Raw genomic sequence first — 16,604 nt, 5'->3', positions numbered from 1 at the left:
CTCATTCTCTCTCTCTCTCCCTCTCTCTCTCTGCCTCTTCCCTGCTCATGCACCCACCCTCTTTCTCTCAAAATAAATAAGCATATTTTAAAAATAAAATCACAGACCCAAAATCTAATACACCTCCCACACATTTGAAAGTCTGTCTGGGGTGCCTGGGTGGCTCAGTTGGTTAAGTGTCTGACTTCAGCTCACAGCCTGGAGCCTGTTTCAGAGTCTCTGTGTACTTTTCTCTCTGCCCCTTCCCTACTCATGCCCTGTCAAAAAAGAATAAATGTTAAAAAAATAATTAAAAAAGAAAAGAAAAGTCTGCCTTCAGTTACAACTAAAAAGATAATGATGCCTTCAAACCTTTTCATCAGCTATGATTACTGTGCCTCACTTTAAAATTTTTCCATTACTCCCTAAACTATCCCTTCTATTCTATAGTCAAGATGACTTTCTGACTTTCTGGTGCTGACTTAGGTCCAATAGTGAGTGTTGCCTTTCCAATACTAATGCAAGCTGATCTATACGTCACGTGCTGATTAACAGTCCCTTTCACGCTCTTTGAAATGCAGCACTCTCTGCCTTTATTTTTTAAATTTAATTTAGCTTTGCATTTTTACTAAAGTAACAAATATAAAAATATATAATTTTTTAGTCCTGGACATCACTTCTACAAACTCTATATCAAATAATCATTATAAACTTTATTTATTGCATTTTCACCTTTAGATAATAACTCCCTGATATAAAATATAAGGGTTTAACCCTCTTTATGTAACTGCCTTCTCTTTAGCTCTTCCCAGAGTCTGATTTCATTACTTTGACATTGAAGAGACGGGCTCTCGCCTCCTCGGCAGGCCTTTGCAGGCCTATTTTCAGCTGACCCTTATATTGTGTTTTATTGATAAAACAACTTCCGTTTTGGCTTCTGATTTAAGTATGTTAGCTAAAATCTCATATTCATTGGTAACATTCCTTTCCACTTCTTTCACTCTTAGAGGATTATTTCCTAATGAGACTTGTATGCTTATATTTCACCAGATCTCAACAGAGACAAGCTTAAATCTGGCTTTGTGAGCCAGGGTGACTCCTTTGTGTCTTTCCTGATGATACATCTATTTTTCTTCCTCATCCATAAATTAATGACAAATACTTTAAAAAAAATGCTTCATGCATTTCAATGAACTCTGGATATAAAGGAAAGTAGAGAGCTAACCATTTATGTGAAAAATTACTGTAAATACAAATTTCATCCCTTTTATTCATCAAAGAAAAAAGTTACCACAATGGAAACTTGTAGAAGTAAGCCTGTCTCGATGACAGTAGGTTGTAAAAAATGTGCACCTCAGAATGCCACAAACTTATTATTCAGAGTTAATCAGAAGATTCAGGAAAAAGAGAAAATTCAAATGTTTTCTTTGTCATTATTTTCTCACTGATATCTCAAGAACCTATAACTTCTCTCTAAAAACTCTTAAGACTACCTCAGGTAGATTTAGGAAATATTATAGGCCAAAAAAGCTTTTAATACAGAATTTTATTACTTTAGACATTAGAAGATATTCAGATATATCATTTATATATGAAAATTTATTATTTACAACAAGCCTCTATGCCTTCTAGAATTATTTTTTTAAATGACTATTAGTATATTAAAATCTCCACATTTAAAAATATAGACTTTTGGGGATTTTTTTCTATGTAGTTAGGTTTCAGGATAATGAACAAAGGAAACCTTCCTCCCTCTAAGAATAATATTTCAGAATAAGAATTCTGTCATGGCATTTTAAAAAGCCGTTATGATTAGACTTTTCCTGTGGCAGAATTTTTGTAAAATGTCACTTTATTTGACTGGTCTTACCTCATAGTATTAAACAGACATCACAGTAATTGTTCCAAATGTCAGCAGTATGAAATTTCTGGAACTCCCTCTTTAACTCATTACCCTGGTAATTTTCTTAGGAAAATAGAAGTACATATTTACATATTTGTCTTACGGTCATTGTCTGCTTATGTACCTAGGCCCCTAAAGTTGGACAGTCATGTTTGCATATCTGGACTGAGACTAGTCCTTGCCCAGAAATAGGTGCTACACAGACTACACTCATAGTGGGGTAGGAGCTCTCAGAATGAACAGTCCTTAGACACTGGCTAATTCTGCACAACACTCACTGCTTTATTGTTTCAGTATCTCAAGACTAGCTTCAATAATGACCTAAATATATCTCTGAGATGAGAAGTAGGAAATACAAAGAAAGAGTTGTATTCTTAGAAGTGGTTCTTAAAGATCCAACTGCTAGGGACTTCCTCCCAACCAGATTCCCTTCTCCTACACGGTTTAAGTAATTTACCTTTTTAAATTTCTTTAGCTTGAGAATTCTCAAAATAGTTCTCATTCCTCAGAAATAAAACATTGACCAATGCACTGTCTAAATTGTGTCAAAAACCTGCTCTTCTTAAAAGAGAGAACTTCTCACTGAGAAGAGCCCACTAGGCAAACTTAAAGCAAAAAGTTGGTGGCGGGGGGTGGGGGGGAGTGGTGGGAAGCAGTCTTTACTTGAATATTTTTATCTATCTGTAAGTTCTATGGGTGGATGTTTATTTATTTAAATGTGTTCCTGAGAATTAGAAAGAATGGTAACAAGCTGGGAAGAAAACATCATTATATTATAGTCTGTTAGAAAAGATGATGCCGACTTTTGCAATACAGCACACTCTTGGGAATCATCAGTCACACTGTGTTGAAAGAACAAGTGTGCATTATTATCCCAACATTCACCTTTTGGATCATGCTTGGGATACTCTATACCTGAGTGAGAGTCAGTCTGGTTGCCATCAGGTAGCAGCTATGTGTCAGAAAGCGAATGACTTCCTGAGGATTCTGTTGTGTCAGGAAGTAAAAACATCCTGAATAACAAGTACTGTAAAGGCACAAAGTGACGTGTTTATTTTCTCCAGCTAAAAATTAGTACAATGTAAATAACTACCAGCATGCCAGTTTACACATTCTTTTCCTACACTGAATTGAATGGAATCAAAATAATTATGTTAAATGGACTATCCCGTCAACAATGATGGATCACAAATGTAAACTACACATAATAATGGCCTTTGTTATATAAGTATCTTACATGGTATCTTCTAAAACCACTATTTGAATGAGTCCATTGTATGGCATACTCATAACTTTAAAAAAAATAAAAAATACATGTATCTGCAGTAGAATTTAGATGACTGCTATGTTGCCATAAATAGCGACTCTGGTTGGGCTTTAAAAATATCCATCTCAAGTACCTGACGGTGGTAAAATAACATGACCTGCAGGTTAATTTGTCTGGCCTCTGTTAAATGGGCCTGGAAAAGCGAGAAAATTCACAAACGCAAACTATGCATGGTTAACTGCTACTACCTGCCCATCAAAACCATACCTAAAAATGTTTTGTAAAAGCAGTCCAGGAACTATAAGGAAATAAGAGATCATAAAACCAAGGTCATGAGGGCCCAGGTCCTTTTTGTTTTCCATTTTAAAGAATAAAACAATCTTAGAGTGCCATGTTTCATAAATAGGAGTCTGGATTTATTCAGGTACCAGAGAGATTGACAGTTAAACTCTCATCTTTTCACTAGCAAGTCTACACGAGAACTTTACAAAAACAGGGTATGTTATGAATAGAGGGAATGAATCATAGGACCCCCCCCCTCCTACAGACCATGACACAGTTAATGCAAATGCTAGCTATCTATATATTCCATCTTTCTCTCAGGTTCACGGAACCTCAAAAATCTGCACCTGACTTCTTGTTTCTATCCTCTTGGGCTTATTTATACCACTTCTATTATACTCAAGGCATGATACAAAGCATATATAGATCTTAACAAAAATAAAAGAAAACAATAAGTAAAATTTGCTCATGAGCTATAAACAGTGAAACTAGAGAACTAACAGTTTGAGCAGAATACAGATGTCTGTGTTTTCAAGCCCCACCGGGAGCAGAATGGCCAGGGATGAGGACCGGCTTACCTCTGGTGTTCCAAGAGCATGTTCTCCAGCTAAAAGTAGCATGCTCAGGCCTCCCATTTGAGTAGGATCTAAAAAAGTCAACAACAAATAAATCATCAATCCACAAGCATGAAGTACATATAATCCACGGAGTCGAAAGCAAATACTAAAAAAGACTCAAAATCCAACAAAACCATATATAACTTTTTATAGAAAACTTCCAAAACTCTTTATATAGCAACAACTATATGTTGTTGGCATATATGTACTTATGGATAAATTCATACTTTTGTGAGCCTTTTAAATTCCACTACTGTCCCACCATTCCAACATAACCCATTATTCCAGCAATTCCACAGCTGTTTAGAATATGAATTATCTCCTCATATGATGTTTCTTGCCTTACTGAATGGGGAGTTCAGATGGATTAAGAAAAAAACAAGAGTGCTTACAATTAATGTCTAAGAAGTCTAAGATTGTTATTCTCAAATAGTTATTTCTACCATGTAAAATTAGGGCTGATACAAAAACTAGACTATATGAGAAATTAGAGAACAGATAGAAATTTTATAAATGAGCCTTTCAAAATCTACTAGCGGGCTTTGTTCAAATTATCTTTCTCTAAAACTTTCAAAAACAAACTTCAACTAGACAATGATGTATTTTTGATATTTTAAATCTTAGGGGTATAATCAGGCCCTTCTTTGAAATACTTTTAAGATTTAAAATGAATCCTTTTTTTATTAGTGAAGGTCTTTATTTTCTTCCTTCAATAATCAACAGAAACAAAAGGACAAAATAAAAATAGCAATGTGGTAGATCTTCAACCCAGAGTTGTAACAAAACAAGTTTTGTTTTTTTTTTTAAATAGACTTCATGCCCCGTGCGGAGCCCAATGTGGGGGTTAAACTCATGAGATCAAGACCTGAGCTAAGATCAAGAATCGGACGCCCAACCAACCAAGCCACCCATGTGCCCCTAAATAAGTAAAGGATTGAAGACAACAAGAAACCTATATCCTTTAAGGTTATCGTAAATGAATTAAATTTCAGATCTGTGATTAAGTAACATAAATGACAGTGCCTACTCAGTGTCTATCCTAGTCGCACATAGGTCCTAAATAAATACATTTTTATTTTTAGGAATCTCTCCTAAATTAAAAATGAAAATCAGGGGTGCCTGGGTAACTCAGTTGGCTAAGTCTCCAACTCCTGATTTCGGCTCAGGTCATGACTTCATAGTTGTGAGATGAAGCCCCACATCGGGCTCTGTGCTGAGCATGGAGCCTGCTTGCAATTCTCTTTGCCCATCCTTCCCATAAATAAATAAACCTTTTTTTTAAAAAAAATGAAAATCAGGTATACTCTTGTGTGAAGACACTGAGGTGTTTTTCTCTTTTCTGTTTCAGTATATCCTTGTATACAATCTGTCTTACTCATGAAGCAAATCTGACCACATCTTATACACAAATTTTTTTATGAAGTGAAAAAAGAATCAAAGTTTATTAAAAAAAAAAAAAGGAAAAGGTTATCAGAGGGCAGAGGGGAAAACAGGCCACCAAATGATCAGGTATTCTGGAAATAGCTCAGTGTTGGAAAGTAGTGACATAGGAAGATACACATACAGAAAACACAGGAGCTCTAGCTTTTGTGATGAAACAAGGCACTTTGCTATTGTATTAGGATTCCACTTTTAATTAAATGCTGAATTTAAGAATTACTGTGTTTCGTTAAGACACTTAAATCTATTTAAAATTAAAGCAAGGAGGGGGGAATGAATTTAGCACAAAGTAAAATTTTAATTTGGTTCTTTGGGCAGCTAAAGACTTTTATAGCTGTCATTCTAGGGATCAGGAGGACTGGGTGATTGCTTTCTAATAGAAATAAAACTGTTTTAGTTCAAATTATAAAGTGAAATAGGAGCATGCTCACATGATGATTTATTTCAGTTATATACCAATGTACCTTTGCAAGATGTGTGCTGTATAAAACAGAGACCAAAAATTATCATCCTTTACATACACACTTACATTGTGTTATCTAGAAACATCAACAGATAGCATGTCTTCTCTTTACCAAGAGCCTGTACTCAATCAAATTTTACAGCACTTTGCCTTCTTGGAAATCATACATTTAGCTACTTTGGGATTATTTAAAATAGCAAAATGTCATGTGACAAGGACTAATGGAAAAACAGAAGATATTCCATGTTGAGGAAAAGCTTAGCTTGTCCTCTAAAGGCCTTGTAAAGATCCTGTAGATTCAAACAGCTAGGCCTATAATGTTTTCATTAAAGGCAAATCCATTTGCTTTAATTGTGTTGGAAGAGACACCACTGGAAATATCACCACAGTGTTATCCACTATACACCAAGTTAACAAGGCCCTGACCATGGATTGCCAACATCTGTCACAGACCCTTACAGAATGACACAAACTCAAGAAGGTGTTTTCCTTCCTTATTTTACTTTAAAAGAACATTGTTTTTGTAAAGCTAATCTGTAAATATCTTGGTTCATGTCTAGGTCTCAGACATTTTGATTCATAGGTATGAAAGTTAGATTAATAAACTGTCAAAAATGGTGCTAGAAACAGACATCTTTCATAGCTTTCAAAGGTTTCATAGCTTTACCTACAATTATTATTGGTTTGTGAAGAAGCCATTGTATGAAAAACACCTAGAGCTGGGAGAAAAAGCTGTGGAAGACAAACGACAATGGAAGAAATTTGGGTGGCAGTCAATCATCCATATACTCTTTCAAGATCCTGATAAAATGCTTTATTATAAAACACTGCAACTGATATAGTTTGGAAAGTCCAAAGGGCTCACACCAAGACTGTTGGCAAGCAGGGTGAAACTACAGGTGGACAATGACAGCTAAAACTAAGACAGAGCCCTGGGTTTTGATTCTTCTGGGATATGTAGGAGGATCACTTTGGGTCTTTACCTAGAATATACCACAGACACCTAAATCACAACCACCTGAAGATTTTGTTTCCTCAGGATGCTATTATGTCAGACTGCATTTCTTACTGTTTATATCTGACAACACCACATGAATCACACACTGAATTACTAAGTTCTATTTTTAACTTTTTCAGGATCCTCCTTACAGTTTTTCCTTAGAGGGTGCAGCAATTTACAACAGTGCACAAGGGTTCCCCTTCCTCCACCTGTTCACCAGCACTTGTTTTCGCTGGTCTTTCTGATAATATTCATTCTAAGAGGCATGAGGTGGTATCTCATTGTGGTTTTAATTTGCATTTTCCTAATGACTAGTGATGTTGAGCGTCTTTTCAAGTACCTAGTTGGCCTTTCGTACATCTTCTTTGGATCAATGTCTGTTCAGGTCTTCTGCCCACTTTTTACTTGGGTTTTTGGTTTTGCTTTTTACTATTGATTTGTAGGAGTTCCTTATAGATTTTTGGATGTTATATTTGGGTTTTTTATTTTGTTGCTTGTGCTGTAGGTGTCATATCCAAAAGAGATCATTACCAAGACCTATGTCAAGGGGTTTTATTCCTACATTTTATTCTAGGATTTCCAGTCTCAGGTTTCACATTTAAGTCTTTACTCCATTTCAAGTTAAGTTTTTACGGTTTAAGACATAGGTCCAGCTTCATTTTTTTTTTTTTTTACACGTGACTATCCAATTGCACCAGCACCATTTACTGAAAAGACGATCTTTTTTTCCATTTAGTATTCTTGGTTCCCTTGTCAGATATTGGTTGACTGTATATATTTGAGTTTACTTATGGGCTCTTGATTCTGTTTCATTGGTCTATAGGTTTGTTTTTATGTCTTGATGACTATGGGCTTATAGCTTGAAATCAGAAGAACAAAGCAGAGGGCTCATCCTTTCTTTCTCGGGATTTCTTTGGTTATTCGGGACTTTTGTGGCTCCATATAAATTGTGGGGTGTCATTTATTCTGTAAAAACTGCCATTGGAATCTTGGTAGGAATTTCTCTGAATCTATAGATGGCTTTTGGCTGTACTGCTTTAACAATATTAATTCTTTCATTCTGGGGCACCTGGTGGTTAAGTGTCCAGCTTCAGCTCAGGTCATGATCTCATGGTTCGTGGGTTTGAGCCCTGCATTGGGCTCTGTGCTGACAGCTAGCTCAGAGCCTGGAGCCAGCTTCAGATTCTGAATCTCCCTCTCCCTCTGACCCTCCCCTGCTTGCACTGTCTCTCTCTGTCTCTCAAAATATAAATAAAATACATTAAAAAAATTCTTTCAATCCATAAACACAGAATACCTTTCCATTTCTTTGTGTCTTCTTCAATTTCTTTCATCAGTGTCATGCAGTTTTTGAAGATCCTTTACCTCCTTTATTAAATTTGTAACTATTTTACTGCTTTAATGCTACTGTAAATAGGACCAACTTAATCTTTTCAGAAAATCTGTTGTTAATGTACAGAAATACTACTTATTTTTATATGTTAACCTACAACTTTACTGAATTCATTGATTTGATCCAGTAGTTCTTAAATCTTTAGGATTTTCCAAATATAAAGTCATGTCATCTGCAAAAATAAATTTTTACTTCTTCTTTTTCAATTTTTTTTTCTTTTATTCGTCTTCTTGCCTATTGCGCGGGTTAGGACTTCTAGTATGATGCTGAATAAGAATGATGAGAGTAGACACTGTTGTTTTATTCCTGATCTTAAAGGGAAAGCTTCCAGCCTTTCACTGCCGAGTACGAGGTTAGCTGTGGGCTTTTCCTATACGGCCTTTATCATGTAGAGATACCTTTCTTCTGTGCCTAATTTACTGAGTGTTTATCATGAACAGGTGTGGGATTTTGTCAAATACTTTTTCTGCATCTTTTGAGATGGTCATGTGATTAAGCTGATTTATTTATAGGTGTTGAACCATCTCTGCATTCCCAGGATAAGTCCCACTTGATCAGAGTGAACGATCTTTTTAATGTGCCGCTGAATTCAGTTAGCTAGTATTCAATTGAGAATTTTTAAATCTATATTTGTCAGGGATATTGGCTTATAGTTTTATCAGAATAATGCTGGCCATCATAAGATGAATTTGGGAGTCATCTCTCCTCTTTAGATTTTTTAAAGAGTTTAAGAAGAACTAGTGTTAATTCTTTAATGTTTGGTAAATTTACTGGGTAAGCCATCTGGTCCTGGTCTTTTCTTCATTGGGAAGTTTTTGATTACTAATTCAATCTCCTTACTCATAATTGGTCTATTAAGATTTTCTATTTTTTTTTTTCCTAATTTGGTGTTGGTAAGTTGTAGGTTTCTAAACATTTCTCCATTTCTCCTGGGTTCTCCAGTTTGTTGGCATATACTTGTTCATAGTAGCCTATACTACCCCTTTGTATTTCTGTGGTATCAGTTGCAATGTCTCCTTTTTCATTTATAATTTTGTTAATTTGGGTCCTTTACCTATATTTTTCTGTGGTTAATCTGGCTAAAGGTTTGTTGATTTTGCTTATTTTTTCAAAGACCCAATTCTTAGTTTCATTAACCTTTTCTCTTGTTTTTCTGTTCTCTATTTCATTTATTTCTGATCAAATCTGTATTATTTTCCTTCTTCCTCTAACTTGAGCTTTGTTTTTCTTCTCTAGTTTCTTAAGGCATGAAATTAAGTTGTTTTGGGGATCTTTCTTGCCTTTTAATATAGGCATTTGTTGCTATAAACTTCCCTCTTAGAACTACTTTTGCTGTATCCCACAAATCCTGGTGTGTTAGGTTTCCATTTTTAGTTTGTCTCAAGAAAGTCTTTATTTCTTCTTTGATCCATTGGTTGTTCTAGAAAGTGTGTTTAATTTTCATGAGTGTTTGAATTTTCCAGCTTCCCTCTTGTTCTTGATTTCTGGTTTCATGCCATTGTGATCAGAAGATAATTGGTATGATTTTAATCTTCTTTTTCTTTTTTTAATCTCCTTGACTTTGCTAAGACTTGTTTTGTGGCATAAACACATGTTTACATGGAAACCACCTAAATGTCCATTGACGGACCAATAAAGAAGATGTGATTTTATACACACATATATACAGAATGATATATTTTTCAGCCATAAAAAAATGAAGGAATCCTACCATTTGTGAAAAAAATGGATGCACACTGAAGGCATTATGCTAAGTGAAATAAGTCAGAGAAAGACAAATACTATATGATCTACTTATATGTGGAATCTTAGAAAAAAGAAAATCAGACGTGTGATTATCAGAGACAGAGGGTGGAGGGAGGAAGAATTGGAGGAAAGATGGTCACATATTTCCAATTACAAGATAAGTAAGTATTAGGGATATAATGTACAACATTATGCCTACAGCTAACACTGCAGTGTGACCTACAGGAAAGTTATGACAGTTAATTCTAAGAGTTCTAATCACAAGGAGAAAATTTTTTTCCTTTTTTCCTTTTTCTTTTTATTGTATCCAGAGGAGGACAGAGATGTTAACTGAACCTGCTATAATCATTTCACAATATATGTAATCAAACCACCAGTCTGTAGGTCTTCAAATTATACAGCAATGTAGGTCAATTATTTCTCAGTAAAAGTGGATTAAAAAACACAAGAACTGTTATCACAATATTGCTCAACCTCTTTCCCACGCTCCCTGTACTCCAAGTGGTTCAGTGCTCTCATTTTGAAGAAAATCTGTTTATAATGAATAATGAAATAGGAACCATATAGCTATACACCAACTTCATAGTTTCTACCTTGCTCAATCTCCCAATTTCACTCCGGAAAATTTCTCTCTTGATTACTGCATTGCAGTAGCCAGGGAAGAAAGAGCCATGTGTAGAATGAATGTAAGTACTTTATTTCATGGTAATAAACACTCTGGCATTACTTATCACCCAAAGGGTATTAAAGGTCCCATAACAAATGGGGCCATCTGGAAGTTTTCATTTGCCTGGGTCATACAGGAATGGGGGTGGGGGGCGGGGATACAATGGGAATTCCCTCTAAGAAACAGCTGTCAGATCCATCTCAGACTTATGATGGAACTGTTCATATTCTTGCCCTTAATGTTTCAGATCCTCAAATGATCAACACTAATTGTGCCTTTCTAAGAACCCATGACAACTAAGATACCTGTATGTATAAGCTACTTTGTTACATTATAAAATGCCCTGAGCTCTTAATCTCCACTTTGCAGTCTGCCTTTCCATAATGTCAACGCCAGAAATTCACATATATGCAAATGACTCTACTACTTGGTTCACACATCCTTTAGTTATACATACACATTCTATGTATATCATGTTCCAAAGCTTTCAGATATGCTATACTTACAATGCTTCACACTGGTTATAAATTTTACTTCTCTCTCTCTCTCTCTCTCTATATATATATATATATATATATATAATATATTTATATTGTTTATTAAAAGTACTACATCAATGTATTGCCTTATATTTAAAAATAACAGGTAGAGGGGCACCTGGGTGGCTCAGTCAGTTGGATGTCTAACTCTTGATTTCAATGCAGGTAATGATCCCACAGTTTGTGGGATTGGGCTTTGTGCTGACAGCACAGAGACTGCTTGGGATTCTCTCTCCTTCTGCCCCTCTCCCCTGCTTGCACTCTCTAAAAAAAGGGGGGGGGGGCGCGCCTGGGTGGATCAGTCAGTTGAGCGTCCAATTTTGGCTCAGGTCATGATCTCACAGTCTGTGGGTTCGAGCCCAGCGTTGGGCTCTGTGCTGACCACTAGCTCAGAGCCTGGAGCCTGCTTCAGATTCTGTGTCTCCCTCTCTCTCTGCCCTTCTCCTACTCACTCTCTGTCTCTATCTCTCAAAATAAAATAAAGACATTAAAAAACAATTTAAAAAAAAGAAAAAAGGAAAGAAAAGAAAGAAAAGGAATAAAAAAAAAAAGAACAGGTAGAAGGTAGAAGTAATGTCTGAACTCACCAGCCATTCCAAAGTTTAGCTGAGGCATTTCTTCGGTCTTTGCTTTCTTGGGGCTTGGTAAATCTCTTGAAGACTCAGATGGGAAGGCCCATAGTTTCTTTCGTGGATTAACAGTAGGCGTTGGAGATTTCACAGGCTTGTTTGTGGTAGGACACCATTTGTAGCCAGGATTTGCTTTCATAAATGCATCTTTATACTATAAATAAAGAACAAATTAAGGTTTTAATTAATATATAGATGGAAAGTTTTAACAGACTTCATATCTCATCCCCCTCATTAAATAATGAAGGAAAAAATACTTTCAATAACTTCTTTGTCTTTACTTATTGAAGAATGGCAATCTCAACCCAGGACATGCATTTAACTACTAGAACATTCATTTGTGGAAGAAGGGTACAAAATCAGCACATGTGTATTTTTGACCCACACTTTTTTTTTAAGCATCCAAAAAGCTGTCTTACCATGATTGAGAGGCAATTATTTGTAAGGTAAAGGGCAAGGGCTTTGAAGACAGAAACATCAAAGTTCAAACCCCAGCTAGCACTTCCACTTAGGGCTACAGCGACCAAAGAAGGAGAACGTAACCTTTCTGGGACTCACCCTTAAGTTTCCATAAATTGAGAACAAGATCACCAATATGTAGGGTTAGTATAAACAGAGTGTACATCATGGCACCAACCTCAAAGTGGCTATCAGGTTCACAGTGCAAACTGTGAGTCAACACCAGAGCCAAACTAGATTCTGCTCACTGCTTAATTTGGTAAGTATGGAGAAAAATTAAATCTGTGCTTTGATGTACCGGAAAGGCAAATCCAGGCAAACTTAACCGAGTGAAGTGACTAGTTTTGGGATAAACAAGCTGAGATCAAGAGTGACAGAAGGGGAAGAAGGTAGGGAAAACTGATATATAACTTTTTCAGTTATTGGAAGGTGCTGGGCCAGGTAGAAGAAAGAGCACAAGAGCAAGGTTTGCTTCCAGACCATCACAATAAAGGGACTGTCGCAATAAAGCCAGTCAAATGGATTGGTTTCCTAATGTATATAAACGTTACGTTTATGCTATACTACAGTCTATTAAGTGTACAGGAGCACTATATTTAAAAAATAATGGAATACCTTTTTTTAAAAATGTTTATTATTTTTGAGAGAGAGAGCAGGGGAAGGGTAGAAAGGGAGGGAGACAGAGGATCTGAAGTGGGCTCTGAGCTGACAGGAGAGAGCCTGAAGTGGTCTTGAACTCACGAACTGTGAGATCATGAGCTGAGCCCAAGTTGGATGCTTTACTGACTGAGCCACCCAGGTGCCTCCCCCCCTCCCTTTCTTTTTTTTAAATAGAGAAAGATGAGCAAGCAGGGGAGAGGGGCAGAGGAAAGGGCAGAGAAAGAGACAGACAGAGAGAGAGAGAGAGAGAGAGAGAGAAAGAGAGAGAGAGGGAGAGAGAGAGAGAGAGTCAGTCTTAAGAAGGCTCCATGCTCAGAGCAGAGCCCATTGTGGGACTCGACCCCATGACCCTAGGATCATGACCTGAGCTGAAATCAAGAGTCAGATGCTCAACCTACAGAGACATCCAGGCACCCCAACAATGAAATATATTAAAATATACTTTGTTGCTAAAAAATGCTAGCAATCATCTGAGCTTTCAGCAAGCTGTAATCAATCACTGATCACAGATCACCACAACAAACAATGAAAAAGTTTGAAATATTCCAAGAGTTACCAGAAGGTGACAGAGACATGAAGTGAGCAAATGCTGTTCGAATAAAGGTGCCAATAGTTTTGCTCGAAACAGCATTGTCCTAAAACGTCATCTGGTAAAAAACAAAGTATGTGTGAAGCATCAGCATAGTAGGATTTTGACTACAGGTTCGAGCAGGCTGAGAGGTGCAATGTGTGGTGTTGCAGTTAATCCCCCAGACTTTATGTCCTGGAGGTTTCAACCTTCACTGACAGCACCCTCCCTTCCCCTTTACTTTGCTGAGACTTTCTCCCATAACGCTCCCAACTCTGATGCTTCTTTCCCCTTCTGTGACAACAGAACTAAATGAAATATACTTATTGCTATTCATTCTATATTGCTAAAAGTCATATCAAGTAATAAAAATGCATTTTACATGTATTCAATTCTTATATGTGACTAACTGCTGGAAACTTTATTAAATCAATACAACTGCTGAAATCCCATAAGCTTGCCTTTTAAAATAGTCACACCGTGTGTAAAATACACTAATTTAGTTTGAGCTCCCCACAGAAAAAAATGTTTCTTTTATCTGTGGTATAATAAAGTATATATAATCCAAATAAACTTTTTCTATCTTTTCACTTTAAATCATATGAAGGAAAACTATACTGTAGGTAGTACAATGTAAATGTTAATAATCAATGGTTAAGAATCATCTCCAAATTATCTTGTCAAGTTTTCTGAATAAACTTTGTTTCTTCAAACGTAAAAACTGTATACTTGCATAATGATACATGAGTACATGCAAAAGAAAGTAAGCACAAAATAATGGAAAAATACAGTTCCACATTTCTTACAAAAATAATTAAAATAGGAGGCAAGGCAAGAACCAAACTAGAATTTACTGTCACACAGCAGAATAAATTTGGAGGTATCAAATGTGATCTGAGAGGCACCCTCCTCCACTGCACTCACCTGCATAGGGATTGACATGTTAAGCTGAGGCAGACAAACAGCCTTGCCTCCTGTCTGAAGGTGGAAAGTGACAAATGGTAGGGTGAGGTGAAAATGGAAGTAGCAGACACATGCATCATTATTGTGTCCCAGTAAAAGGCACATGGGCTGGGTTTGTCAGATGAACGGTCATCTGGACAAAGGTCACCACTCTATAAAATGACAAAAGACTTTCAAACAAATTAACACATTTGCTATGAGAAATAAATTTTTTGGTAGTTTTTAAAGAAGAAAGTCCTGGTTGTGAAAAATGCTGGAGTAGATGACAAACATTGGTTAAAAGCATGAATTTAAGTCTCTGCCTTCAAACTCTTTACAAACCACAATTAGTCACACAAGCAAACAATTTCTTTATACATGTGGTTTGTAAGCCTTCCCCTGGTTCAGGCATGAAAAATGATTCTTCAAAGTATCTGTAAAAGGGGTAAGTTCCCTATGGGTTGAAGAACAGAAGGCAAGAGAAAGGCATGGAGGATGTGTGTTTTACGGAAAATGACATCTGAGAATTCACTAGGAGGGTCAACACTCTGTATCACCATAATAACCTTACAGACCCTTATACTTGATATAAATGAGCAATAACAAGACAACATTCATTAGCTCAATCAGCAATATATTGAGCAAAAGCATTTAGAATGTGGCATACAGGGAAAAGAATAACACACATGCCTTGTCTTCAGGAATTTAAAGCTTACAAGGAGATGTAAAGACACACTTGAACACCAAGTGAAGGAGGAGGCAGAAAGAGCCTCAGGGTATGAGGATGTCTCTCTGTCCTTGGAACTGGGCACCTCATCAATCACTTGCTCTGATTCAACTATAAGAAACAACAGAAAGGCTTAATCATTTGTTGTGGTGAGGTTATCAGGAAAGGGATTACAGATAAGGCTGAGTAGGAGAGAAATGAAGGAAGACTATATATAGTATGAAGCAAATAGCTGAGTGAAACTTTGCATTCTAGTCAACTCTGGACAAAAATCCATCATTATGGGATTTAAAGGGTCAAAGAGATATGCCCATCCATCTGGATTTCCCGGACAGGGTTCTTCATGCTGGGCGTGAGAGGGAAATCTGTTTTCCTCCAAGAACATCAATCACAGGCTATTGGTCTAGTCTCCCAGATAACTAACCTCTTGCTAAAATACTGATTTTCAAAAACTTCCCATTAAAATAAAAATTCACCTCATGGCTTCCAATTTTTTTCTTTAAATTTCTAACAGATAATCTAAATGCATTTCCTTTACAGACAACAGCTTAGTATTTATACAAGATGCTCAGCAAATGTGGGATCTGTTCTCTCTGGCCCCAACCAGCACAACACTGTATTAGCACTAATAACAAATCACTGTTATTCAGTGGTGGTATTAAATACATACCCTTTTGTCATGGTATTCTGCCAACTTCAAATATGACAACGACATTACTATATGCCCAAAAAATACTCTATGTTAATCTTTTAAATACTTTTCTGGATTATTTATAAGAATGGAAATTTCCTAAAGAAATTTCTAGTTTCTAGTAAAGTTAATGTTAATGAAAACTATACTAACTCTTCTCCAATTATTTGTTTTAATGGTTGGGGGAAGTGCCATCTAAGATTCAGTAATACTTCTAGCTATTACTACAGTCTAGATTTTCTTCAGCACAGTGAAAAGAGAATGGCAATCTTGATGAGATCTAGGAATAAGGAATCCTGTAAATGTCTATACAAATAAAGACAGCAGAGAGGCACCTGGATGGCTCAGGGGTTTGATGGTCTGACTCTTGATTTCAGCTCAGGTCCTGATCGCAGTTGTGGGTAGAGCCCTGCTTCAGCTTTAGTGCTGATAGTGCAGACCCTGCTTGGGATTCTCTCTCTGCTCCTCCAACCTCATCCCCCAAAATAAACAAACAAACAACAAAGCCAGCTGGTTTGGGTGCAAATAAGAGAAATACCACTATGATAAAACAAAACAAAACAAAAACAAACCAACAAAAAACTACCAGAACCAAGAAGATAAAAATTACCTGATTTTTTAAAAAGGAAATA

General features: G+C 36.4%; 1 protein-coding gene across 15 annotated transcripts in view; it reads right to left on the bottom strand.

Moving 5' to 3' along the window:
• Positions 1 to 16,604, bottom strand: part of BBX (BBX high mobility group box domain containing) — a 275,389-nt gene that overhangs the window by 71,196 nt on the left and 187,589 nt on the right. For all 15 annotated transcript variants that reach the window (XM_029939243.1, XM_029939242.1, XM_029939246.1 and 12 more), the window contains 2 exons: positions 11,884 to 12,079; positions 4,010 to 4,077 (listed from right to left, as the gene is read on the bottom strand). In XM_029939243.1, coding sequence (XP_029795103.1) covers positions 4,010 to 4,077; positions 11,884 to 12,079 — 264 coding nt within the window. The remainder of the gene's footprint in view (positions 1 to 4,009; positions 4,078 to 11,883; positions 12,080 to 16,604) is intronic.

The sequence above is a fragment of the Suricata suricatta genome, chromosome 5, assembly GCF_006229205.1.
Source record: "Suricata suricatta isolate VVHF042 chromosome 5, meerkat_22Aug2017_6uvM2_HiC, whole genome shotgun sequence".
Lineage (NCBI taxonomy): Eukaryota > Metazoa > Chordata > Mammalia > Carnivora > Herpestidae > Suricata > Suricata suricatta.
Note: the sequence above shows the minus strand (reverse complement) of the source record. Positions and strands in the feature narration are given on the sequence as shown.